Source organism: Sorex fumeus, unplaced genomic scaffold (genome assembly GCF_029834395.1).
Source record: "Sorex fumeus unplaced genomic scaffold, SorFum_2.1 ptg000013l, whole genome shotgun sequence".
Taxonomy (NCBI): Eukaryota; Metazoa; Chordata; class Mammalia; order Eulipotyphla; family Soricidae; genus Sorex; species Sorex fumeus.
The window spans coordinates 2,557,343-2,584,050 of NW_026606070.1; the positions used below are offsets into that span (position 1 = coordinate 2,557,343).

General features: G+C 42.6%; 1 protein-coding gene across 1 annotated transcript in view; it reads right to left on the reverse strand.

The window, feature by feature from the left end:
* Window positions 1–26,708, reverse strand: part of PTPN13 (protein tyrosine phosphatase non-receptor type 13) — a 212,000-nt gene that overhangs the window by 37,585 nt on the left and 147,707 nt on the right. Inside the window, exons 20-32 of the mRNA XM_056111140.1 lie at window positions 25,876–25,932; window positions 18,631–18,723; window positions 18,130–18,237; window positions 17,567–17,698; window positions 13,437–13,900; window positions 11,992–12,123; window positions 10,728–10,821; window positions 9,788–9,873; window positions 8,738–8,888; window positions 7,261–7,475; window positions 7,052–7,147; window positions 3,480–3,835; window positions 2,744–2,927 (exon numbers count right to left, since the gene is read on the reverse strand). Coding sequence (XP_055967115.1) covers window positions 2,744–2,927; window positions 3,480–3,835; window positions 7,052–7,147; window positions 7,261–7,475; window positions 8,738–8,888; window positions 9,788–9,873; window positions 10,728–10,821; window positions 11,992–12,123; window positions 13,437–13,900; window positions 17,567–17,698; window positions 18,130–18,237; window positions 18,631–18,723; window positions 25,876–25,932 — 2,168 coding nt within the window. The remainder of the gene's footprint in view (window positions 1–2,743; window positions 2,928–3,479; window positions 3,836–7,051; window positions 7,148–7,260; window positions 7,476–8,737; window positions 8,889–9,787; window positions 9,874–10,727; window positions 10,822–11,991; window positions 12,124–13,436; window positions 13,901–17,566; window positions 17,699–18,129; window positions 18,238–18,630; window positions 18,724–25,875; window positions 25,933–26,708) is intronic.

Consider the following 26,708-nt stretch of genomic DNA (forward strand, 5'->3'; position numbering starts at 1 on the left):
AGAAGCTGTGGCATTTATACACAATGGAATATTGCTCAGCCAGGAGAAAAGATGCATCTGGTCTTTTGCTAAAATTGGATGCAGCGGCTGGGGTGGGAAACCTCTCTCACACCAAGGGCCATCTGAATATTCACAACGTCACTCATGGACCATACAATACAGGCAGGTAGGCAGCGGGTCTGGAAGCATACATCTGTCCTGTCACATTCCAGGGCCAGACCACAGGATTTGACAGGCTTTATATGACCCATCCACAACCGAACGTTCCACAGTGCTAAGCTACAGGGCATCATGTATTTGTTGTTGCTGTTGTTTCTTCAAAAAAATTTAAAAAATTGAATGAATCACCATGATGTCCAGTTATAGACTTAGAAGCTTTTATGATTATGTTTCAGTCATAAAATGATCGAGAACCCGTCCTTCCACCAGTGCACATTTTCCATCACCAAAGATCCCAGTATCCCTCCCGTCACCACCCCATCCCGTCCCCCCACCTGCCTCTGTGGCAGGCACATTTGGGTGTTATGGTTTGTTTGCAATGCAGGTAGTAAGTGGTGAACATGTTTGGCCCATAGTCTACTCTTAGCACGTATCTCCCACCCCGAGTGATCCCTCCAAGCATCATTCACTTAGTGGTCCCTTCTCTATCCCAACTGCCTGTGGGGCCATCCTCCTGGTAGGGCATCATGTTTAGGTAAAATAAGTTAAAAAGAAGAGAAAAACTGGGTGATCTCACTCACCCGTGAGTGAAGAAGAGAATGAACAGTGCCCAGTGAAAACAAGTCCCTGGACTTGGACTAAGAGAACTGAGGTTATCAAGCAGCAGGAGAGGCTTTGGGGCCGAGGGAAAGAGTGGTGGAAGAGTGTGGTCACTTTGTACACCAATGGCATGAAGGGTGGCGCTAGTGGAACCATGGTCGTTAAACTACAACAAACAAAAAAATAAGTTTGGGGGAATTATAAGGTAAAAGGTAAAGGCTCTCCCGTTGATCATCGATTTGCTCGAGCGGGCCCAGTAACGTCTCCATTGGAGACTTTGTTGTTACTGTGTTTGGCATATCGAATACGTCACGGGGAGCTTGCCAGGTCGGGGGAATTATAAATATATAAATTCTAATTTATTGATTTTTTTAGTATTATCATGCTGAAGATCGGTTTCTTTCATTGCAATTGCATATTTATTATTATAATAATATTATTATTATTATTTTGGGCTGGAGCAATAGCCCAGTGGGCAGGGCATTTATTTGCCTTGCATGCAGCCAACCCAGCAGACCTGGGTTCGATTCCTCCGCCCATCTCGGAGAGCCCGGCAAGCTACCGAGAGTATCTCGCCCACACGGCAGAGCCTGGCAAGCTCCCCGTGACGTATTCGATATTCCAAACACAGTCACAACAAGTCTCACAATGGAGACGTTACTGGACCTGCTTGAGCAACTCGATGAACAAGGGGAGGACAGTGCAGTGCTACTATTATTTTTTAAATTTTTTACTAGTGAACCACCGTGCGGTACAGTTACAGACTTACAAGCTTTTGTGCTTGCGTTTCAGTCATACAATGATCGCGTACCCATCCTTCCACCAGTGCCCAACCTCCACCACCAATGGTCCCAGCATCCCTCCCGCCACCCCCACCCCACTCTGCCTCTGAGGCGGGGCATTCCCTTTTGTTCTCTCTTTCCTTTTGGGTGCTGTAGTTTGCACTAGAGGCATCGAGTGGCTATTGCGTTTGATCCATAGTCTACATTCAGCTTGCATCTCCCAACCTGAGCTGGTCCTCCAAATACCCTTTACCTGGTGTTCCCTCCTCTATCTGAACTGCCTTTTCCCCCAGCATTTGAGGCCGGCTTCCAAGCCACAGCTGCATATCATTTTTTAAAAAGACTTCGATGGAGACAGAATGCTTGCTTGCAGATTACGGGGCCATGATGGGTTTCTATGCTTGCTTCCTTTGTTTCTGTGCCAGCGCTGGCTCTGCTGCAGGTTACTCCCGTCAGTACTCGGGGGACCCCCAGAAGCCAGGAATCAACCCAGGGCCTCACATGCGCAAGGCAAGTGCTCAACCTCTGAGCCACATCCCCGGCCCGAGGAGAGATATCTAAGGAAATAACTGAAAGATTAATTTTATTCCACTGCTGAGAAGGATACTCAAAATATACATGTGATGGACACATACACATACACACGGAGGAGAAAAATTAAATTCAGATTGCTGAAAGGGGACTGGACACAGCTCAGCGCTATAGCACCTGTCTTGTCCGTGCCCGAGGCCCCGAGTTTGAGTCCTGGACCACAGGGAAAATGAAGCAAAAACTGGAGGGAAATCCAAGGGGCAACTCTGATGAGGGGAAATGAGAATAATATCCACTGTCTACCCTGGCAGATCTGAAGGGCTCTACATGTCATTTGGTTTGATTCTCATCACAAACCTGTAAGATCACTAGACACCCCCCGGCCCCCCGGCCCATTATAGAGGAAGCCACTCAAGCACAAGATAATTTAGTCATTTGTCCACACGCATCTGTCAAACTGCACTTCAACAGCAGACGAGGAATTTGTACAAGGTCTTCTTTGGTCCCACCCTTTGCCTTTACTATGGACAGCAGAGAAAGATGCATAAGAGATGCAGGTCCGACGAAAGGTACCTCCAGACAGAGCTGACCTCAACTAAAGGGAAGCCGCCTATCTACATCGCAGGAAAGAAAAATACCGAGTTTGTCTTAGTACAGAGGAAGCAACTCACCAGCTCAAAATCTTCAAGGGGATTTCCCAAGTCAGTCTTTGAAGACGTCAAGCTTCCTTGCCTCGTGGGTTCAGAGGCATTAGGCATGTGATATTGGGCCGCGGGGTGAGAGACGTCCGACTCTGTGTGGGGCTGACAGCTCTGCCCAGGACTCACGTCCCGCAGCAGAGAGGAAGGACGGGCACTAGCAGGACAAAAAAAAAAAAACAAAAACAGAGCTGTTTTCAGAGACATTATCAGGCGGGAAAAGAACGTCTGTGCCACAAAGAGAAAGGACCCAACCAGCGAGGCTTGTATGTGCTTTGGGACACAGATTCTAGCTACTTCTTCAAAATGTCTGATTCTGAATTCTTATTTTTGCCGGATCCTAAGTTTATTGTAGGCTTAAAACAAATACTGTTCTTTCTCAATGCTTGTTCTCTGTCCAGGTTCTATTCTGAAGACCTTTAACAGCCTAAACTGGTAAGGCCTGTTAGAGAAATCGAATTTTGCATTTCTGGTTGTTAATTCAAAAAACCGAAGTCAACGTGACCAGAAGGCCCAGTGTCACCACAAACGAGCCTCAGCCAGAACGGTCAGAGGGAACGGATGGCGAGGGAAGACTGGGGGACCCGACTCCCGACAGAGTCCTCTCCGTGGGCCCAGACAGGCGCTTTTCACGCTGGGCGAGTGTCAGCCCTGGCGTCAGTTACCAACGACACCCACTGCTCGAGTGTGACACATTATGTTGGCGTACCTGTCCTCGAATTCGGTGTGGCTGGGTGTTTTCTGAGGACAGTAAAACATGGTGCAAATGTTCTCTTCTTGGTTCTTGCACGGCACATGCTGGGAGCGGCCACTGCCCGAGGTCTTACTCGAAGCCACGCTCCAGCTCCTATCTGGCTTCTCCGCTGGGGATTTCACGACGTCTTCTTCGCCACTTGCGCTGCTGTCGCTGTAACTGTCTCTTCTGGATGGGGACACACACCGTTTCTGGCTTTTCTCAGACAATTCGTTTTCGTCTGAGCTAGGAGCGCCTTGTTCCACACAGGCCGGCCGAGAAGGCTCTTTACTGTTGTTTAGAAGGACTTGTGCTGGAGAGTGGAGCGGGGTCTGCAACAGACACATTTACACAGATCAGAGGGTGACAACTAATATTAAATTTAGGATTCTGAATTCGAAAAGAAAGATATGGAACAACAGCATTAAAAGAAAAGTCATATTTACACATGGCATAAGTTTCAGGGATATAGTCTTATGATAAAAAATTGTTATACAACATGCTAGCTACCCAAATCTATTTTTTCAAATAATGCTTTCTTTTGTGGGGGGAATGTTTAATTTAATTTTTTAATTTTTTAATGTGGGCTAGAGTGATAGCATAGCAGGTAGGGCGTTTGCCTTGCACATGGCCGACCTGGCCGACCCGGCCGACCCAGTTTCGATTCCTCCGTCCCTCTCGGAGAGCCCGGCAAGCTATCGAGAATATCTTGCCCGCATGGCAAAGCCTGGCAAGCTACCCGTGGCATATTTGATATGCCAAACACAGTAACAAGTCTCATGATGGAGACGTTACTGGGCCCGCTTGAGCAAATCGATGAACAACGGGAGGACAGTGACAGTGACAGTGATATTTTTAATGAATCACCGTGAGATACGTACATGCATAAATTACAGACTTACATACTTTTGTGATTCCGTTCGTTTCAGTCATACAATGATCAAGAACCCATCCCTCCACCAGTGCCCATTTTATAATACTTTGTATTCAAAAACTCAGTTCAGGACATCCCATACCAAATGCCATGCAAATTCGAATATCCACGAGCCCAGATTTACAGATTCACAGCTAAATCTCAGAAGAGATGCAAATCAAACTACTGAAATTCTTGGGTGCACTGGTTTCCCAGCTGTAAACTCTGGGGCGCGTTCAGGAAGGGAGTGGGCCAAGTCCCCGCCCAGTCGAAGGGCACCCTCACCCACTCCCCACAGCCCCAGCCACGCCAATCGCCCAACTCCACTGCCTCATGACCGATCTCTGCGCAGTTACCAAGCTGGCAAAAATTCCAGGTACGCTGGTTTTCAGGCTGAAAACTCTGGGGTCTTCTTGGGGTGGAGGGGGACAGTCTCCTTCCCCCCACCCTCTGTAATTCTGGAAGCCCCGCAGTCAAGCCCACACCCCATAACGGACACCATTCTCCAGATCCTGGAGTGCACAGTGGACAACCTTCAAATTCCACAATCTGACACCCAGCAGGAGTGCACCAGGATAGACAGGAAAGTAACACAGAAGCCCACTAAGCTCAGCCAAGAAAAACAGTAACACAGAATAACACAGAAGGCTCAACAGCTTTGTAAAACTTAATGAACTTAAGACAAAAACTTAATGAACCCGTGGTGAGATATAGCAATTTTCAGAAATTTTCTTTTATGAAAGTATTTTTTCCTATTATTTATTTTGTAATCGAATCAGTGATAAATACATTTACAAAGTTGTTCTGACTGAATTTCAGTCATATAATGTTCCAACACCTGTTCCTTCACCAGTGTACTTTTTCTACCACCAATGGTCCCAGTTTCCCCCCCACACCTCACCCACATCCCACCGCCTGCCAAGATGGCAGGCACTTTTCTTCTGTCCATCTGTCTGTCTGTCTGTCTGTTTGTCTCCTCTCTCTCTTTCCTTTTGGGCCTTATGGCTTGCAATACAAGATTATCGGATATATCCCTTTAATATGGAAGTATTTTTTTTTTTTGATAATCCCACTAGCCATGGAGTTGCAATGAGTACTAAATTGAATTATTACTTGGAGCGATAGCACAGCGGGTAGGGCGTTTGCCTTGCACGCAGCCAACATGGCCTACCCGAGTTCGAATCCTCCGCCCCTCTCGGAGAGCCCGGCAAGCTACCGAGAGTATTAGATATGCCAGACACAGTAACAACAAAGTCTCCAATGGAGATGTTACTGGGCCCGCTCGAGCAAATTGATGATCAACGGGAGGGCCTTTACTTTACTTACTTTTATTTTATTTTCTTATAAATTATTAATAAATTACTTTGTGCCCGCTAAGGGTGAAACTTGGGGGTGGCTGGGAAAATAAAGACAACGACAGAGGGATGGACGGTCACACTGGTGATGAACGGTTTGGTGATGGAACACCAAACGCCTGAAACAACTGTGTTATGAACAGGTCTGTAAATCAGGGTGTTTAAATGAAGCAAAAAATCCAATTCAGGACCAGAGAGATAGTACAGGGAGTAAGGCACTAGCCTCGCATGCGGCCAACCTGGGTTAGATCCCTGGCATCCCATATGGCTCTCGGGCATCACCAGGAGTGATTCCTGGGTTCAGAGCCAGGGGTATCGGGGGTAACCTCCTTCCCCAAATTCAGTCTTTTTTTAAATTTTGCTTTTTGGGTCACACCCGGCGATGCACAGGGGTTTCTCCTGGCTCTGCACTCAGGAATTATCCCTGGCGGTGGTCAGGGGACCATATGGGATGCTGGGAATCGAACCTAGGTCGGCTGCGTGCAAGGCAAACGCCCTACCCGCTGTGCTATTGCTCCAGCCCCGAAATTCAGTCTATTTTCTCATAATTAAAGTATTGTTAATTATTGAGAAAAAAAACATGGGGTTTAAGAATATCAACTCTGAAGGGAAGGGTGTTGGAATATTGTATGACTGAAACCCAATCATGAACAACTTTGTAACTTTGCAACTCACGGTGATTCAATTAAAAAAAAAAGTACAAATCCTTAAAAATTCATATATAACTGATAGTTGATCCTGCTTATATCTGAGAGTTGAATCACTTACTTCTGTGGCTGGTTGAAACCAAGGAAATGTGTAACGTGCAAAAAGATATCAGCTGCTAATATTACAAGCTATCTTTCAAATCTGATTAGAATTACAGTTCTTATAGCCTACTGTCAAAATTTATATTTAAACCATTATTATTTTCTAAGATCCTTAAACAGGAGTTGAAAACAATTGCATAAAACTTCATGATAGTCCTACAACTGGTCATAATCTCTCTCATTTAGTTCACTATTCTTTTACTGGCTAGAGTTGTTTCTAGCTTTGTTCTATTATTAAAAAAAAATTGGGCTGGAGAGGTAATACAGTGGGCAGGGAGCTTGCCTGGCTTGTGGCTGACCTGGGTTCCATGTCCAGCACCTATTATGGGTGTCTTTCTTCAATTATATTAATATACACCTACATATGAGTAAACCATCCCGGGAACCAGCGTGCATTTGTCCCAAACCAAAAACCAATATATAAATCTATCTATCTGAAAAAAAAAAAAAAAGACTTTTCAAAGGTCTTACCAACAAAGTGTCAATTTCCGGAAGCACACCAGGTGGAGGTCGACAGAGAAGCAGAGATACTTCCGGAGATGTTCCTCTGAGAGCAGATATCACTTCCTGGAAGTACCATGAATTACAAATGAAGAGACAGTTAAACAGAGATTCTGAAGTCACAAAGCCAATTCATCTTATTTAGATGGGTCTCTACATCTCTACGTGCTGGAGCTGACCTGCTGGGAGAGTCCTTTCAGAGAGGCGCCATTCACTTTCAAGATAACATCTCCTACATCAATTCTTCTGCTCTCTGCTGCTGGCTGTCCAGCGAAGAGCTTTTTAACCCGTACTATGCTGGTATTCATTTGCTCAGTTGTAAGATTATCTTCTCGAGAAAAACTGAATCCAAGTCCTGAGCTATTTTTATATAACTTTACCTCAAATGTATTCTCTGGAGGAAAAAAAGAATGGAAAGAAAAAGAGTTAAATTTTCTAAACAGGTATACACTTGCACATACAAACCTCAATACTATTAAGGCATACTGAAAAAGTTTTCTTACATTATTTATTTCCTTACATTATTTACTGCTCTTCATGCATTGTTACTACATTGTTGTTTCAGACTCAATGTGCAATTCATACATCAAGTTAGCTGAAAACATGTTTAGGATTCTGACAATGAAGTTATGCTTTCATCTGTTTTAAAAAAAACTGTAGGCATAAAAGAAATGGGGGAAAACTCAGGGAAGGAGAAAGAGGAATGGGAGAAATTAGGAATACGTGGAGAGCGGAATGATAAGAGCAAAACAAATGTTAGAGTAGGGTATGAAAAGCCAGGTGTCATGCCCATGTTTTGAGAGCAGTATTATTTAATTATCATTCACTCCAGCAAGTTACAATGGCATTACGAAAACATTCTTAGCCGCAAAAGAAACGGAAATAGCAACAATAGGAAAAGAATAAAAAATTTCAATAAAGTTATAAAGAATACAGGATAGCGAGGCAAAGTGGGCATGGTCACTTTATTTTTACGATAAAAAACACAGGCTGGGCTATGTTTTTATTTTTTATTTTTTGGCTTTAATTTTGAGTTGCTCATATTTGGGTGATCAAATAAGGGTTTAAAAGAAAAGACAAAACAATGAATCCATTATTTCTCAACCATTTTTTAAAATAAAGGCCATCCCTACCCATGAAAGGTAGAAGGAATCTAAGTGTACACTGTAAACACATTTAGACTTGTGATAAGGTCGATACTACTGTCCTTAATTTTCTCATTTTACAATAATGGCATCGTTGAAGGTTTTAAAGATTTGGGAGAAAGACTCTGTCCAGGCATAGACTGATGTCCATAAAATGAAAGAAAAATCGATAATGTATGAGCTAAGTTTTCCTATGGGGTGGAAGCCAAATCAATACTATTTACACTTCTTTCTTCCCTAAGAAATTTCATTTTGAATTTTATAGCTGTTTTAGACACTAAGAAGTGATTACAATTTGTTTAACGCATGATTTAATATTCAGACTATTTATCATCTTTCAGATCCTATAAATTGAAATCTATGTCTATTTTTAAAACTCACGACATGATGCATCAGATTGACCAGGAGAGTTAAAGAAACTCGGGCCTGAATTTGCCCCAGCAAGTACAACTCAGATTTTAAATACGCCAAGAAGAACTCTCATCTAAGATGACAGTCTTCCAAGTCTGACCTTCAGTGACAAAACTGTAGTCCTTAAGAGGAGTCATTTTCTTCATTTTTTCTAGGGTATGGCCTTGGGGGTCCTGATCTGGCTGTGCGCTGGCTGGGACATGGTCTTTGGGTGATAAAAACTGCCCCTTTTCTAACAACAGATGAACCACCTGCACAAAAGGAATAGTCACGGATTAATTATTTAGAAAAACAGATACATTTGGGGGACTTCGCGTAAGTGATGGTAGTACCAAAAAATCATTTAAAGTAACTACCTGATCTACAAAATTACAAAGAAGAAGAAAAATAGAGATATAAACAAGGGTGTGAAAATTTCTGAAAGAAGTTTTTATTATTTTCTACCCAAGTAAGACAATTATAAAAAAGTACATTTAGTAAAAGATTTGGGGACCAAAATAAAATCATAATTGCACTATAACTTAAAAACTATTATAGGGGCTGGAGCGATAGCACAGCGGGTACGGCCTTTGCCTTGCACGCAGCCGACCTAGGATGGATTCCCAGCATCCCATATGGTCCCCCGGGCACCGCCAGGGGTAATTCCTGAGTGCGTGAGCCAGGAGTATCCCCTGTGCATTGCCGGGTGTGACCCAAAAAGCAAACAATAAATATATAAATAAATAAAAATTAAAAAAACTATTATGTATAATTTGGTATAATTCCTCAATCAAATTGTATCAGAACAAAATGAGTTAGTCTTCGGGCTGAAGAATGACTAGAAATGGAAGTCACTAGAAATTAATAGATACTTAGGAAAAAAAATGTAAAATGCATTTCACTCTTTTTCCTGTTAGAGTGCTTTGTTAGCATCAGGGTTAGATGTGAAATAAGGAGTCAGTTTCCTTAGTAAAAGAACACTTGTCATGATACTTGCTTTTCAATGTTCAAGAAAAAAAATACCAGGACGCTTATACACATTAGTTTTGGTATCTTGACTTACAAATCTGTAGTTCTCGGACAGATTGGTTTACTTTAAATGTTATAGGTCTATTTAGTATTATCATATTCTTCCAAGGCAGCCTAGGAGTTTGGAGCGGTCATTTCCTACCTGCCCTGTATTTCTCAGAGTCTCCACAGCCTGCTTATGCGTGGCGCCTTCCAGGCTCACTCCATTGACGGCCAGGACGCGGTCACCTACAAATTAGACAGGAATTTTGAAAAATGCAAAGCATAAAACAAAAAATTCGACATGCCTTTTAAGGCTTGGTCTTAATTTGAATTAGACTCTTTGAGGAAAGATTCACAGACAAACTCTGGACGAAGTTCTGTGAGAGTTCCTTTCATACGCATTTGATTTTTTCCTCTCGTCTATGACTAATCTTAGAACAAGATACTGTATAGACCTATAAAACCAACTTAGAGCGTGGGAAAAGTAACAGTGAAGTATAAATGTGTAAAGACTGGAGAAGTCCCTTGAAATGTAGGTGTAGTGTTTTCACAAAGGTTCTCATCTATTTCCCATTATCTGGCAAAATGCTTCTTAGTATGAAACATACGGTACCTCAAGCCCTATCAGGAGTGATCCCTGAGCATAGAAGCAGGAGTGAGCTTTGGGTTCTGCTGGTGTGGCTCCAATATTAAGCCCTCGCCAGGCTCCACCCACATCCCCTAAATTATATGTGTTCTTATTCTGTATAACGAATAATTTGAAGGCCTATGTTGACTTTCTGGGCTGGAGTGATAGCACAGTGGGTAGGGTGTTTGCCTTGCACATGGCCAAATCGGGTTTGATTCCTCCGTTCTTCTCAGAGAGCCTGACATTCTGAGAATATCCTGCCTGCACGGCAGGCCTGGCAAGCTCCCCGTGGCATATTCGATATGCCAAAAACAGTAACAACAAGTCTCACAATGGAGACGTTACTGGTGCCCGCTTGAGCAAATTGATGAACAACGGGAGGACAGTGACAGTGATGCTGACTTTCTAGTTTCTTGTCTATCTGTTGTAGGGTACCCCAATAGATAATTCTGCACACAGAAAAGTGCTATACCTTTGTGAATTCTCCCATCACATTCTGCTGCTCCCTTGGGGATAAGAGCTTTCACATAAATGCCACCATGTCTGACACTGGTATTCACACCGCCCTAAGAAGAAAAAGACAAATAAGATTTATATTATGGGAAAGTTTGCACTCCATCTTTCAAATCTAAGAGCTAGAAAGCATTCATCAGCTAAAGCAACAGTAGACACAGTTAGTTCAATACATGAGACTGCAGACACAGTTAGTTCAATACCCGAGAACATATCTAAGTTTTCCAAATGTCAAGGCAGCTACATTTTTTGAAAAACATTTAGAAAAAAACCAACATGCACGAGTCTTTAAGAAAGAACTGGTTTTCCTTGGTAAGTCTATCCTATGTATTAAGAGCAAGCAGAAAGCAACACGTAACTGCAAAATAAGTGAGTGTGAGTATGAGAAAAAAACAACAACATATGAAACAGTATGTACTATCCTGAAAGCAAATCTCATGAATCAAGGTCATTTTTTTTTCTCTTTTAAAAAAAGTTATTTGAGAATTTTGTTTTTATTGCCGAAAAGGCCTAATGGGTTTATGTCTTATGGCATACAGTTCTAAATTCCCTTCACAACAGGAATATAATAACTTCCTAAAGAAGTCAAGGGCAAGAAGAAAATAATTTTACAAAGTTTTGAACATGCTCTGAAAATTAGATTTTCTTTCTGACTTACATATGTCAATTGAGCCATTTCTACCATGTTTCAAAACAGCTTTGAAAAATGGTATAGATCACTGTATATTCAATAAAGAGAATTCTAATATAATTTCATCAAGGAGTTTATGTTCAGATTTAACCACCTTAAAAGTCCTTGAGAACCTCTAATTTAAAGACCCTAATTATAATCCCAAGGTATAATATATTTTGGAGAGTAGGGGAAAAAATAAATAGATTAGGCTTTACTTAAAATGCTGGTTAAAATATATTATTTTATGCTTTTCTAGAGGCTATCAAATGTAGACAAAGCATACATATTAATTTCGTATTTTGCAGATTCTGTATTCAGAATAAGTGAGTATGAAATGAACGGGGGCTTTACATATATATTTTTAAACGACAGGAAAAAGCAATGGGGAGGCTCAAACTTATAAAAAAATTAAGATCTGATTCAAATTTTCATTTTGGAAGTATTTGACAAGTTTCCACTTGGAGGCAAAATAATTCAGCTAATAAGTTGGTATACAACAGCTGCGGAAATCAAAGAAGAGAAAATATTCGAAAACCTTGTCAAACAGTACCGTGACACTTATTCCCAAGCTGTTATCATTTTTAGCCAGCTCAACCTCAAAGGTATCTCCAGGCTTAGGAGGTGATGAAGGAAAAGTTTTAAAATTCATTTTGTTGGATGTATTCATTGAGGAGGAAGATTCCTTAACAAAGAAAAACAAACAAAAAGGATTAGAGTCAAAAGATCGATATGTGTCTTTTTGAAAAAGTCAGAAAAAAGATGATTAGGGACAGAGTGGTTCAAAGAACATGAGAGTTGGGAGAGATTTCAGAGATCACAGAGCCCAATGCCTTGATATTTTACGGCTGCGGAAATTGAAGTCGAGAGATTGAAGAACCTGCTTGGGGCCAAATATCCTGATATGGCAACGAATTGCTAAGCCGCCAGCTCAGGACTGGCTGATATAAAATCCCTGACTAATGCTTTACATACTGTTAATGCAAATTCAGAAAGCCTTTCTAATTTCTTTAAAAATCGGAACACGTCAAGTATGAACTTGGGCCTCTAATGAGAACGTTTCAGGTCCACTTGGCTTATGTTTAGAAATCCGATATGAACCTGGATGGGGACAGTGTCCAGGCTGACCCTCCTATGAGGAACGCTGGGTTTTCAGTGACTTTGCACTGGACTAACGTTCTTTTCTGAGTTGGCTTGTGAATGTGAGTCTGAACGTATACTTCTAGGAAGTCGACAATTTTCCTTTGTTCTTGTGTTATTCACTGGCCACATCTGAGAGTGCTCAGGGCCAATCTCAGTGGTGCTCAGGAAACCATACAAGGGCCAAGGATATAGTGTTTTGCTTCCACATACAAAGCTCATACATACATGTGTTCCAGCCCCTTGTGCCATTTCCCCAGTCCTGATGTAACTATTCTTATTATAGTAACATCCAGGAAAATTTATGCCACTTATATGAGCAGTTCTTTCTTTCTTTTTCCTTTTTGGGTCACACCCAGTGATGCACAGGGGTTACTCCTGGCTCTACACTCAGGAATTACTCCTGGTGGTGCTCAGGGGACCATATGAGATGCTGGGAATTGAACCTGCGTCGGCCGCGTGCAAGGCAAACGCCCTTCCCGCTGTGCTATCATTGCTCCAGCCCCTATATGAACAATTCTTAAGGAACTACTTTCTCACTTTCTCACATATAAAAAAAAATTCTCTTAGTAGGATATACATTGACTAGGCAATTTGCAGAATACATTTTTTATCCCTTTGTGGTACTGGGTAGCGCGTTCCCCCAAGTAACAGCCATTGTCGTATTAGTACTCAAAGCTGCTGATTTCTTCAAGGGTTAGTATCAAATGCAGTAGCAGTTAGTAGCATCACGTATAAACTCCTCTGCCTTGACTGGAGACAGGGGGCAGTTTATAACAGATTATCAAGCTCTGTCAGATGTTTGCTGCTGTTTTCTTTGTTAAATGGAAAAAAACAAAGGTTCAAATCAAACTATGCCTTTTGTGGTGTTTGCAGATCCAGACTGGTGGAAAACGTGGCCTCATCCGTGTCTGAGTCTCCGCGATCGGAGCCATCGGTGCCATCGGGGACGCCCGTTTTAGGAACGTGGCTTCGGCTGCCCTCCAGAGAAGCCCTCCTGTTCTCCGCGGCTCTGGATCTCACCGACGACGAGGGGCTGCTGTGCTTGGATTCCTGCCAGCTGCGGTCCCCGGCGTGGCCGGCAAGGAAACCGTTGAAGTGACTCTGGGACAGGCTGGCGCTCTCGGTCCGAGAGTCCTGAGAACTCAGGCTGCCCTTCCGCAGGGCCCCGGGGAGTCCACACGAGTTCTCGGAGACATGCCTCGGCGTGCTGCACGGCCAGCGGTGGCCCTCGGGGGGACAGGGGGCGCCGTCCTGCAGGCAGGAGGCTTTCTTCAGGTAGCTTCTCATGCCGTTGGCAGTGTGCACGGGAGTAGAAGGCACTGCAAGGCAAAGGCCACGGAGGTCAGGGACGATTAGCGACACCCATCCTTCCACACACACACACCCCCGTTCCCGGGGCCACACCTGAGCTGCCCCTGGAACTACGACAGTGGGCGCCCTCTGCTTCCTTTACGCTCCCCTGCTTCCCTGGAGAGGGCCAGCTCCTGAAATGTGGACGCTTGGCCTTCTCCGGTCTCGGCCTCTGAGATCTATTTCAAGCAAGTCTTTTTTTTTTTTTTTTGGTCACACCCGGCGAGGCACAAGGGTTCCTCCTGGTTCTGTATTCAGGAATTACTCCTGGTGGCGCTCGGAGGGACCATATGGGATGCTGAGAATCGAACCCTGTTCGGCCGCGTGCAAGGCAAAAGCCCTACCCGCTGTGCTATCGCTCCAGCCCTTCAAGCAAGTCTTTTCTGCAAAAATGTTAAGTCCCTACCTTAAGACAATCCGAGTCTCCAAGAGCCTTGATCCTTATTTAATAATCATGTGAGGTTTTTATTTTTTAATCTGTTTTTCAGGCCATACCTGACAGTGGCCCTGAGAGCCTCCTCCCCAGGGGACCTGTGCAGGCTGGGATCAGGCCTGAACAGGGCTCCTGACAGCAAAGCATGTGCTTCATCCCTTGAGCCATCTCCTTGGCTCCCACACTTTTTTTGCTTTGTTTTGTTATGTTTGTTCTTTTTGGGTCACACCTGGCGATGCTCAGGGGTTACTCCTGGCTCATGCACTCAGGAATTACTCCTGGCAGTGCTTGGGGGACCATATGGGATGCTGGGAATCGAACCTGGGTCGGCCGCGTGCAAGGCAAACGCCCTCCCCGCTGTGCTATCGCTCCAACTCCTGTTTATCTTTCTTTTTATTTTTTGGCTTTTGGGTCACACCCGGCGATACTCCTGGCTTTGCACTCAGGAATTCTCCTGGTGGTGCTCGGGGATACCATATGGGACGCTGGGAATCGAGCCCAAGTCAGCCGTGTGCAAGGCAAACGCCCTACCCACTGTACTATTGCTCCAGCCCCCCCCACACTTGTTTTATATGGTCTTGCCTTCTGCATTTTGAACGCTGAGTAATTATCAAGGAAAAAAAATTTCCAAATTCCTTAAGTATATTTCTTATCAAATGTCACTTAGAGAAAGCTTTCCGAGTAAAACACAAACTGTAGATATGTATAAATGAACTCCAGATGTGAATTCACCAAAAATTAAAAAGTTTCATGGAGCAAGCAAAACCAAGAAAAAGCGAAGAGGAATAAGTGACCAGAGAGGGAGGGGCTGGAAGACAGTGCAGTGGACAGGGCGCTTTCTTCCAAGTCCAACACTTATCATAAGTTAAATACTTATTTGTTTAGTTGTCTCGTATTTATCTCTATTATAAATATGCCTAATATTTATAACTTCATCGGCACTGATAAAGTTCAAGGCAGGCGGAGGCTCTGTTCTTACAAGTGACAGCCACTTAATAAATGGTGTGAGGCCAATGGACGTATGCCATTTGTTTGAAATGAACTCTCTCTATCAACTGAAAACCAAGTGACGGCGAGAGTTTCTGAACTTCACTCGGGGGGAAAGCATTCCTTCTGAGCACATAGACTTCTTGTGACAAAAACTACTGAAAGCACGAAGACTAACACGCTGTTCAGAGAATTTTTTTTTTTTTTTTGGGTGTCTCCTGCCTGAAGCTCCGAGGTGCGCTGTGACATCTCTGTCTGTGGTTGTCTCCTCTGCCTACACACACCACCGTTCTACGTCAAAGCTCCTGTTGGTGTGTGGTGATGTGTGGAGCATGTGTGTGGTGGTGTGGGAGTGGTCAGGCGGACTGGCGGGCAGGGGGTCTGGGCCGCACCTGGCTGCGCTCAAGAGTTACTCGTGACTCTGTGCTCAGGCATCAGGGGATTAGAGCTGTGTCAGGGATCGAACCAGGGCTGGCTGCAGGCAAGGTGTGTGCCCCGGACCCTGTGCTACGGCTCTTGTTCGAGTGTAGTGTTTTCTACCATATCGTATGCATTTATTCACGGTAAATAAGTGTTAAGAATATTATTACATATATGTATATGTGAACATATATACATATATACATATTGCAGGCTATCGAATGTAGCCTGCCCACAGGGCAGAGTCTGGCAAACTCCCCGTGGCGTACCAAATATGCCAAATACCAGTAACAATGATGGGTCTCATTCTCCTAAAGAGCCTTGAATATAATCTCAGGGCTAGGATGAAAGAGACGTTACTGTTGCCTGCTTGAGGCAATCGACGAATAACAGGATGATGAAATGAAATGAAATGAAATGAACATATATACTTAGATAGCATATATACATAGTGAATAAAATCAACGAAGGAGAAAATGATGTCTATAAAAAAAGCCCTAAGAATATTTGTAATTTTTCTCAGATTCATCTGAATAAAATTTAAGAATTTTTTTCCCAAAGGGGGCACTCTCAGCGATGCTTGATCTGATGATGCAGAATCAGGAGTTCAATGCCCACAGCAGGTCACCAGAGCTACACTCAACAGTGCCAGGGTCAGAATCAGGGTCGTGAACCTGCCGGGCATGTGTGTTACCATTTGGACTAGTGTCCTGGTGCCAGGAATATTTTCAGAAGGTCGTGACATTTGTGTTCAACAACGTATGAAGTGTTTCTGGTTTCTATTTCATTCATGTGTCTAAAATGATACTAAAATTCAACACCTAAATTTATTTTTAGCAAATTTCTTTCCTCATTGTATATAGCTCTAATTCCTTATATAATGCGCAACATATAAAATTCTACAGTTGCTAGTTACTAATATTTACTAGTTTCTAACATTTACTAATTAAAAAATTAGTAAATTGTATATATGTGTCTATATTAACAGCATGCATTTTGTATATATTTCCTAATATCTTTGGGATAAACATGATTTACATATTTTCAGCAGTTCAGTGATTTTTAAAACTAATGTTAATAAAAACCACTGGGGCTGGCAGGGGGTGGGGGTGGGGGTGATGGGAGGGAACCTGGGGACCCTAGTGCTGGGACAAGTACCTTGGTGGAGGGACGGGTGTTGGAACACTATGACTGAAATCCAATCATGTATAGCTTTGTAAGGGTCTATCACAGTGATTCAGTAAAGGTTAAAATTAAAATAAAATTCTGGCTTTCTGCTGTCCTTTTCACTTTCATAAGCTCATTCAGGAAAGGAGCTTGAAGATAACTCTGAAGGGCAGTGAAATAGTACAGGGGCAAGCCTTTGCACAGAGCACAGCTGGGTCTGGCCCCCAGTACCATATCGGGTCTCCTGGGCACATCCAGGTGTGGCCAAAAAAAAATAAATACCCCAAACTAGTAAACAATACATTGAAAGTTATAAAAATTCTACTTCTGATTTGAGATTGCACATCTAAGAAATGATGAGATACATCACCAGAATTTACGTAAGTGACACTGAGTTTGCACAGTAAATGTGTTTTTCTGTCCTCATATAACTAAAGAGGAAAAAGACAGAAAATCTTGGAGCGATGAATAATAGTTACACAATACAGAAAATGAAAACCATTAGATCTCCATCAAACTGCCAGAAAGCACATAAGGAATGGAAGCCTAGCTTATTCGACCAAAGTATCACTGCTTTTGTGGACAGTGAAGCTGAACACAGACTGAGAGAGAGAGATCGTCACGTTACCTTTGGATAGCTTTTCTTTTGGCTGAGAAATAACAAGAGTCACATCTTCAGGTGCGTTTTGCAAAATTTCAACTGCGGCGTGGTGAGTGACGCCCTCCAGACTCACACTGTCCACAGATATCAAACGGTCCCCTGCAAAAACAGACGATTCAGGTGTCAGAGAGGCAGCACCGTGGGCAGGGCGCTTACCTTGCATGTAGCCAACTGGGGTTTCATTCCTAAGCACCCCACATGGTCCCCTGAGCATCACCAAGAATGATCCCTGAGCACAGACCCAAGAGTAAGCACTTCCAGGGATAGCCCCATAACAACAACAGCAATAATAAAAGAAACAATTTAAAGACGCACAATCCAGTATTCTCAACCGCAAGGAGAAAGCCAAGCTAAATCCCAGAGAAGCCACATTTAGTCCAGTATCTACAGCCAAAAGGAGACCGCCATGCTCTAGGTTAGGAATGCCACACGCTCACCCCAGAGTTTGGGTTCTGCCCCCAGCTCCACTTTTGCTAATATTCTGTACTAATATTAGTAAGTACTTAGGAAATTACCGGAAGCTAAAGTACCTGGCTTTAAGCGTCCATCCAAATCAGCTGGCCCTCCAGGGGTAACTGAACTAATAAACACCCCTAAGTCCAGTCTTCCCATCTTCTCTCCACCAATAATTTGAAATCCTGTGAGATGGCGCATATGAAAAAGATGATGTTTCTGGAGCCAGAGAGACAGCCCAAAGGGATGTGCAGGTAGAAGCCCCAAATCTGACCCCTGGCACTGCATGGTCTCCTGAGAGCCTCTGAGCATGGCACCCGCTCTCCCCCACCCCAAGAGTGCATTGTTCTGGTGCTTTCGATGATACAACCTGCTTGACACGCACAAGAACAGAGACTCATCAAGGTGATTAACAAATTATCGTGTCAGACGGGATTGTGAAATCTGATGGCAATTATTTCTTGTTAGGGATTCCATCTCTGGCTCTTCTCGACTAGGTGGGCACCATGCATTCTCATTAGAGGTGGCTGGTCTTTAAGGTCAGTGTGTTGTCACAACCTCTTTCCTGTTTGACTTACCCAAGCCACACTTGGCATCTTTCTTCAGTTTCACCAGCGTGATCTCCCTTTCTGGCGAGGAGACTACACTCCATCTTTTGTGTAGCACATCCGCTGAAATGGATAATTAAAAAAAAAATAAATAAAACACATATTACATGTTCAGGCACGCATTCTGCTTGCCTCAATTTTAAATGCCAGCGAAGCTTATTAATAAATAGATCCCTTTAAAACTATCTTTGAAATATAATGCTATTATTTTCTATTTTATAGTGACTTAGATTTTACAGAATCACTTTATGTGATCATAGTGATAGCCTTGTAAATCATTCCCCATGGAATGCTTGTATTTCAGTTATGAGTGAGAAACTGAATCTCAAGAGATCAAATGCTCTGTGTGGATTTATTCGGACAGTAGAGCCAAGAGCTAAACCCTAAAATCAAGTTTTCTGATTCCATGTCATTGTTGTCTCATAGCTGATAATCTGAATCTGACATGCTCAATCAGATTATTATGTCACTGTCACTGTCCTCCTGTTGTTCATTGATTTGCTCGTGCGGGCCCAGTAACGTCTCCATTGTGAGACTTGTTGTTACTGTGTCTGGCATATCGAATACGTCACGGGGAGCTTGCCAGGCTCTGCCGTGCAGGTGAGATACTCTCAGTAGCTTGCTGGGCTCTCCGAGAGGGGCGGAGGAATCGAACCTGGGTTGGCCATGTTGGCCGCTTGCCAGGCAAACGCCCTACCTGCTGTGCTATCGTTCCAGCCCATCAGATTATTATTACTCAAAAATTTTTTTGAGTAATAAGTGATTGGCATTTTGATAATAAGTAAAATAGTCACAGTAAATTTTAGAGATAGACACCAACCAGAAAAACTAGATTTAATGACAGGCCTAAATTTACTGTCTTCAATAATTTTCATTTATTTATTTATTTGGCTTTTTGGGTCACACCCGGGAATGCACAAGGGTAACTCCTGACTCTTTTTTTTTTTTTGCTTTTTGGGTCACACCCGGCGATGCTCAGGGGTTACTCCTGGCTCATGCACTCAGGAATTATTCCTCGTGGTGATCGGGGGACCATATGGGATGCTGGGAATTGAACCCGTGTCGGCCATGTTGGCTGTGTGCAAGGCAAAAGACCTACCCGCTGTGCTATCGCTCCAGCCCCATACTCCTGACTCTTGCGCTCAGGAATTACTCCTGGAGGTGCTCGGGGGACCATATGGGATGCTGGGAATCGAACCAGGGTCGGCCGTGTGCAAGGCAAATGCCTTACCCACTATGCTATCGCTCCAGCCCCTCATTGATTTATTTTAAATAAAATAAATTCATGGGTTAAGGAGAGATTTTTAATCAGGTGCAGATGAGAAATAACATTCAGACTTGTTCCACATTCCAATTAGATCAATGCCCAGCCCAATGTCTTAAATCAGAATTTGAACAACACTAGTTAAATAGACAAGTGGGTATTTGAGTTAGAATTTACTTTAAAAAATTTTTGTTTAGGGTTTTTTTTTAAAAAGTATGCTGATTATTTATAAATAGCTCCCCGATTAAACTGCCATGTTAATAAAATTACTTCATCTGTGTAGCTACTTGCATTTACATCATTTACATCTGCACACCGACACACTCTCACTCACACACCTGCACACGCATACTTCGTTAGGGGTTGAGCCATACCTCTCCTCTAGTTTATATATTGGAGAACCTACATCTCAATGCCTGAGAATGCAACTGTATTTGAAGATAGATTTTTCTGTTTGTTTTTTAAATTGGAAAAGCCTTATTTATCTATTTATTTATTCATTTTTGCTTTCTTTGGGTCACACCCAGCAATGCTCAGAGGTTACTCCTGGCTCATGAACTCAGGAATTACTCCTGGAGGGGTGCTCGGGGGACCATATGGGATGCTAGGTATAGAACTCAGGTCGGCCACATGCAAGGCAAACATTGTGCTATTGCTCCAGCCCTGAAGACAGATTGTTAATTAAAAAGTTTTGGGAGGACAGGTGGACCTGGGTTCGATTCCCGGCACCCTAGATGATTCCTCCAGCCCGGGAGGAGTGGACACTTGAACACAGAAGCAGAAGTAAGCTCTGGGCATAGCTGGTGTAGCCCCAAGCCCTGCCTCCCCGCCCCCTCCACGCCACCAACTGTTTGGAGACCAGGGTCTAAAGAAAACTTGAAGTGAAACTGAAGTCTTGTGGACGAGTACTACGGCACGAGGCACTGTGTGGACAGAGACACGCGAAGAGCGAGCTGGGACAGATGCTTCTGGCATGCCTGCGAGGGCTCACAGAAGGTCCTGCCTCACGGCTGGCCCTCAAACTTGTCACCTCCAGAACCAGAAGCCAAAAGCAACGACACATTTCTATGGTGCTATATCGTTACGGAGCTCCAGCAGAGGAATATCCTTAAACCTTCCCCTGTTTGTGGCTGGATTAAACTCAGGAGCACATTCTGCAACTCGCGTCAAGACTGACCCCAGCCCTAGAGAGGGGGAGGGCGGCTAGCCGCCCCCTGAAAACTACAGCCAAGGCCAGGCAGGTGTTGGGGAGCTCGTATGAAAGTCAGGCGCGCCACCATTCTGGTCCCCCCGAAATGTAAAATGGAATTGCTGAGGATGCAGAAGGAGCTCGAAGACACAATGGAACGCACTGTCGAGAAATTACAAGCAGAAATGGGAAAAATACACACAGAAATAGCAGAGCTGAGACACCTGGTTGGTGAAATGGAAAAGCAGAGTAACACGGCCGAGGACAGAGCCAGAGAACTCCAAGACGACGTGCAGAGAATCTCGACAACAGCATAAGATGAAAAAGAGCCTCAAAGGAAAAAAAAATAGATTTTTTTTCCCTTTCTGGTTTATGGGCCACAGCCAGCATCGTTCGAGGCTCATCCTGGTCCCGCTCCTGGAGGTGCTGAGGGTCGAATCAGGTGAGCTGGGAGCAAGGTGAGAGCCTTAACCCCCCACTTTTTCTCTCCAGTCACACACGCCTCTGAACGTCAGTTAGGATCCGATTGTTCAAGCCGTGTGTGTGCAAGAAGTGATGGTGAATGAGCTCACCAGATATTGTAAATGTCATCTTTCATCCCTGCAGCGTTCTTAAGCATACTGAAAAATCTTTGAAAATTAGAGATTTGACAACATGTGGGTTTAAAATTGGACTGTTATATTTGTTTACTACGGTTTTTTTTTGTATATTTGCCAATATCTGTTTAAATATTATACAGGTGTTAATGCTTAAATGACAGGAATGTTAAAATCCATTCTAGAAATGAATTAATTTCAGGAAATAGTGACAATCAGCAGCACCGCAGAGCTGATTAACCTTGTCCCAGAAGCACGAAGTATCAACACGTTTGCAGTCAGCTTTCACCTGAACTTATGAATGAGATTCTCCCAAGATCACTGGACAATCGTGAAGTCATATATACTTTACCTTACACATGAAGGTTATGTTCTCTGTATTGTTATGTAACAAGTGCAAATATATATATATATATATGTATTTATATATATATTTTTGCGTCACACCCGGCAATGCACAGGGGTTACTCCTGGCTCTGCACTCAGAAATTACTCCTGGCAATGCTCAGGGGACCATATGGGATGCTGGGAATCGAACCCAGACTGGCCGGGTGCAAGGCAACCGCCATATCCACAGTGCTCTCACTCCAGCCCCACAACTGCATTTATGTATGTATGTGTGTGTATGTATATTTATTCCGTGACAATGTGAAACCTGATCACTGGACTGCCAGGCAACTCTGAAGCATCTAGGAATTAGGTAAGACTTAGCAACTGGAAGGGATACAGCCAGTGTTGCTCAGGGGTACTCACGCTCAGTGCTGGGGGAAATTTCCTGTCCTAGACATTGAAGCCTCCACCCACAGAGCTCTTTCTCTGCTCCCTAATGACCTTCAACATTCAAGAAATTTCTATTAGAAATAAGCAATTAGCTTTAATTTTCAGTTAGGACCAAACATAAAATATACAGAACGAAACTCATAAAATAAATGAAGTCATGTGAAAAATCTCAACCCAGGACTGGAGAGATAGCACAGCGGGTAGGGCATTTGCCTTATACGCGGCCGACCCGGGTTCGATTCCCAGCATCCCATATGGTCCCCTGAGCATCGCCAGAAGTAACTCCTGAGTGCAGAGCCAGGAGTAATCACTGTGCATCGCCGGGTGTGATTCCCTCACCAAAAAAAATCTCAACCAGGAGCCGGAGAGAGAAATTCCAGGGGGCTGCAGTGGCTTTGCTTGTGGGAGAGCTGAGATCTATCCCTGGCACTGCACTGTCCCTGAGCACTGCCAGGCTTGACCCCCAAGCACCACGTGGGTAATAGTCCCTGAGTGTGGCTGGGTATAGCCCTCCTCACATTCCCAAACAGACAAAAAATTAAACCAGGACCTGGAGATAGAGTGTGTCAAGTAAGGGGCTTGCACCGCACGTGGTTGACTGGGTTTGATGCTGGCATCACAAGCCTTGAGCACCACCAGGAATGATCGCTGAGCACAGAATCAGGAGGAAGACTGATACTCGCTGGGTTTGGGCCAACTGTTCCTTAACTGTTCCCCCACCCCCCCACCCAATTAAAAATCAAATCAGTATAGTGGCTAAGTCTTTAAAATGGTGAAGTGGTGTGAGGGAACTGATAAAAAGGGAGTGTTTTGTAAAAGTGATTAAATGATGATTAAATTCAAACTCATTACCTAGTTTTAAATCTATAATGGAAATCCCTACCCTCGTGAATAAGCCCTGTGACCACAATGAATTCTGCAAATGTTTTAAAGTAAAAAAAGAGCCTCCACTTGAAATTTTCAGTTCTTATAAGTAATACATGGAGGTGTTGTTACTAATGGCATTTATGTGGGAAATGGCTGAGGAACTGATGAATGTACAGTTTAGAAATGAAATGCATATCCAATGCATTAAAAGGTGTTGCTCTCAAATTACTTTGCTTATTTCGCTCTCATAAGATCCAGGTTGATCTGTACAGTCTTCAGCCAGACGAGATTAGACACACAGAAGGACAGGAAGTGAAACTCACTGACTTTCCTAATTAAGATCATGGTTCCAATGAGGACAAAGCCTTATCAATGGAAATATGAATCAAATTTTTTTTGGCCAGAAAAAAAATTTAATTTTCTTGGTCATAATTTAGATTCTTGCCAACAATCGGGCATGTCTGCTAATTGTAAGGGAATCAGGACGTTAGGTAGAGAAATTTATGGACAATTTTATCACTTACTCTAGGGGGAAAAAAAAAAGATCCATTTCAAATTGTGGGGATGAGGGGTGAGCCGCACCAAATCAGTAGAAAAACAAAGGTATTTTTCATTGCTATGCCTCCTAATAAGCTATTTGTTAGCGTGGTTTGCAAGCAGATCATAATGGAAACTCTGGAATTCTATTTTTGTGACACACTAATTAGCTGCGTGAATTGGGACCAAGTGACATCTCTAAGACTCACTTAAACTCGTTAACCTAATGAAGAGGCTGGGCTGAATACAACTAATTTTGGTTAGTTCCTATCGAATACTTTGTGATCAGTTTTTGTTGATTGCATTTAAAAAAAAGAACTGTCTTCAATTGACTAGAAGTTGATATACTTCTAGAAAGTAAGTAACAAATGTTGCTACAATTTACTTTCAAACATTGCAGAGTAATCCTGAGTTCGCATAGGACAAGAGACAATGAAAGTCAGGTTTGCATAATTCTTACATAATTTTGACATCTTTCTTTATTTCTTAGGAAAACTATTATAACATGGTTGGTTTTGCAAGTTAAGCAGCTTATTTTTTTGAGACCACAATAAAATAATCAGAATTTTTACATATTTCAGGTTTTTTTTTTTTTTTGGGTCACACCTGGCGATGCTCAGGGGTTACTCCTGGCTCTGCACTCAGGAATTACTCCTGGTGGTGCTTGGGGGACCCTTTGGGATGCTGGGAATCGAACCCTGGTCGACCACGTGCAAAGCAAAAGTCCTACCCGCTGTGCTATCGCTTCTTCCCCATATTTCAGTTTTATGAGAAGACTCATGCCTTTTTTCTTTTATCTTCTCTTAAATTTCACATTTTTCATGAGTTTCCGGGGGCCATCAAAAGTTAGAATTAAATTTTATTGGTTGGTCTTTGTATTAAACCATAAATAATTTCACTAATTCTTTTTTAATAATCTTGACCAAAAAGGAAGAACACTAAAATTATAATTATGAAATCATATATTAGTATATTTGACTTAGGGGAAAGTTATTATTTAATTTTTTGCTGCTTAGTTAACTTATTTGGAAAGAGGAATTTGTTGTGCTCTTCATTTACTAGTTTGACTTTCTTAGCACATCTGCTTATTAGCCTACTTGCTTCTTTCTTACCAAATTTCTCATTATTTCAACCGGGAGAAAACCAGTATATTATCATAAAAAATAATTTCACCCGTGGGAGTTGTCAGAAGGAGCTTAAAAGTCAGACCAAGCACATGTGACCTAAATTATACCTGGTAACCTAGATTCTAAGAATGTCTATTCTGCTGGAGTCACAGCACCAGCCTCTCCCTGTGACTGGTTCTACTTTGATTCCTTTTAAACTACAAACCTCAATATCTAAAGTCTTGGGAGACTTTAGGACAGGACTCAAAAGCTCGAGTTCAATCCCGAGCTTTCCCTGGCCATACATAACTCTGTGGCGAGCGTGGGCTTCCTGGCACAGCTGTTTTCTCGTGTCCGTCTTTGATCACGTCTGGTGTGGACGCTCCTACTCACCCCTCTTCCTGAACGAATCCTCTATTTCAAGTTCCAGCTCTGGCAGCCCTTTGAAGGAACTGCCTGAGTTAAAACTCTTCTCTAAGGGCTGAAGCGAGGGCTCATGGGGATGGGGGAGCACAGACCCCACATGATAGCGGAGGAAGCTTGAGTTCAGCCCCCTCCAAATACTCCGGGTGCGTCCCCAAACAAGAAACCTCTCTCTCTTTTTTAATGATCTTCCAGCTGACTCACTTCCCTAGTATTCCAGCTAGAGTCCTGTCTCTGATTTGCTCTTTCTCTAATTCACCAACGTTTTTAGGCAGATACTGCCTACGATACAGCCAGGGTACTAAAATTTACTGTTCTTCTTTGACCCCGGAGGAAGACCTAAAGTCCTGGCACAGAATTGAAGACTCTTCATTTACTAGTTCCGAGACTATTTCAAGTATGTGAAAGAAAAGATATGACGGTAAGGAGGGGAAAAACACTTTGTAAACCTACCATTTTCTTTTAAGGGTACTTGGGATGAAGAATTTCCAGAACTATGCAAAGGCATTCCTGTGGTATAAATTAAATTAGACAGTTTATGAAATTGTCAGATGCTAGATATAGAAGTAATTTCATGTGATAAATTCATAAAAATGAAATATTAACCTTTTCTTTTCTATATACTCAGAAAAATAGGCCACAATGACATATTGACTACTTCAATAGCTAAGCTAAACATTCTTGTTCTTCAGAATAAATTTAAACACAAATGTACTCTTTCAGATAATACCATTTTGATGTAAAAAAATGAAATGATGGAAATAAGATGAGCTTTTAAAGCTTCGGTTAAATGTTAAAAAATCAATATTGAATAAAAATGAATAACTTAAGCCAAAAAATGCAAAAATAAACCTTTTACTTCAGTTCACAGTGTTTTCAATAGGATATTAGTGTTATGTGATAGATTTTTAAAATATATATATATACATACAAAAGCATCTTACTAAAAGTAGCTTAGAACCTATCAGAGATTTCATTTCTGTAAATAAACTTTGAAAAATATTTTCTAACAGACTGAATTATTATCTTAGGGTAGCTTGTCTTAGGGTGAAATATTGCCTTTGATTTTTTTAGATTATTTCAACCAATGCAATTTCAATTAATGAAAATAAAATCTCTGAAAATTGCGAAAGCTACATAATAATGTTTTGTATAAATATGTGTCAGTTACCTGGGCAGTTCTCAGTTCTTTTTTAACTTTTTTAATTCTAAATATCCTGAGTTCAATAACAGGATGAGAAAATACTTTTAAAATTTGTGTAGTTAAGGGTAAATGAGCAAAACTT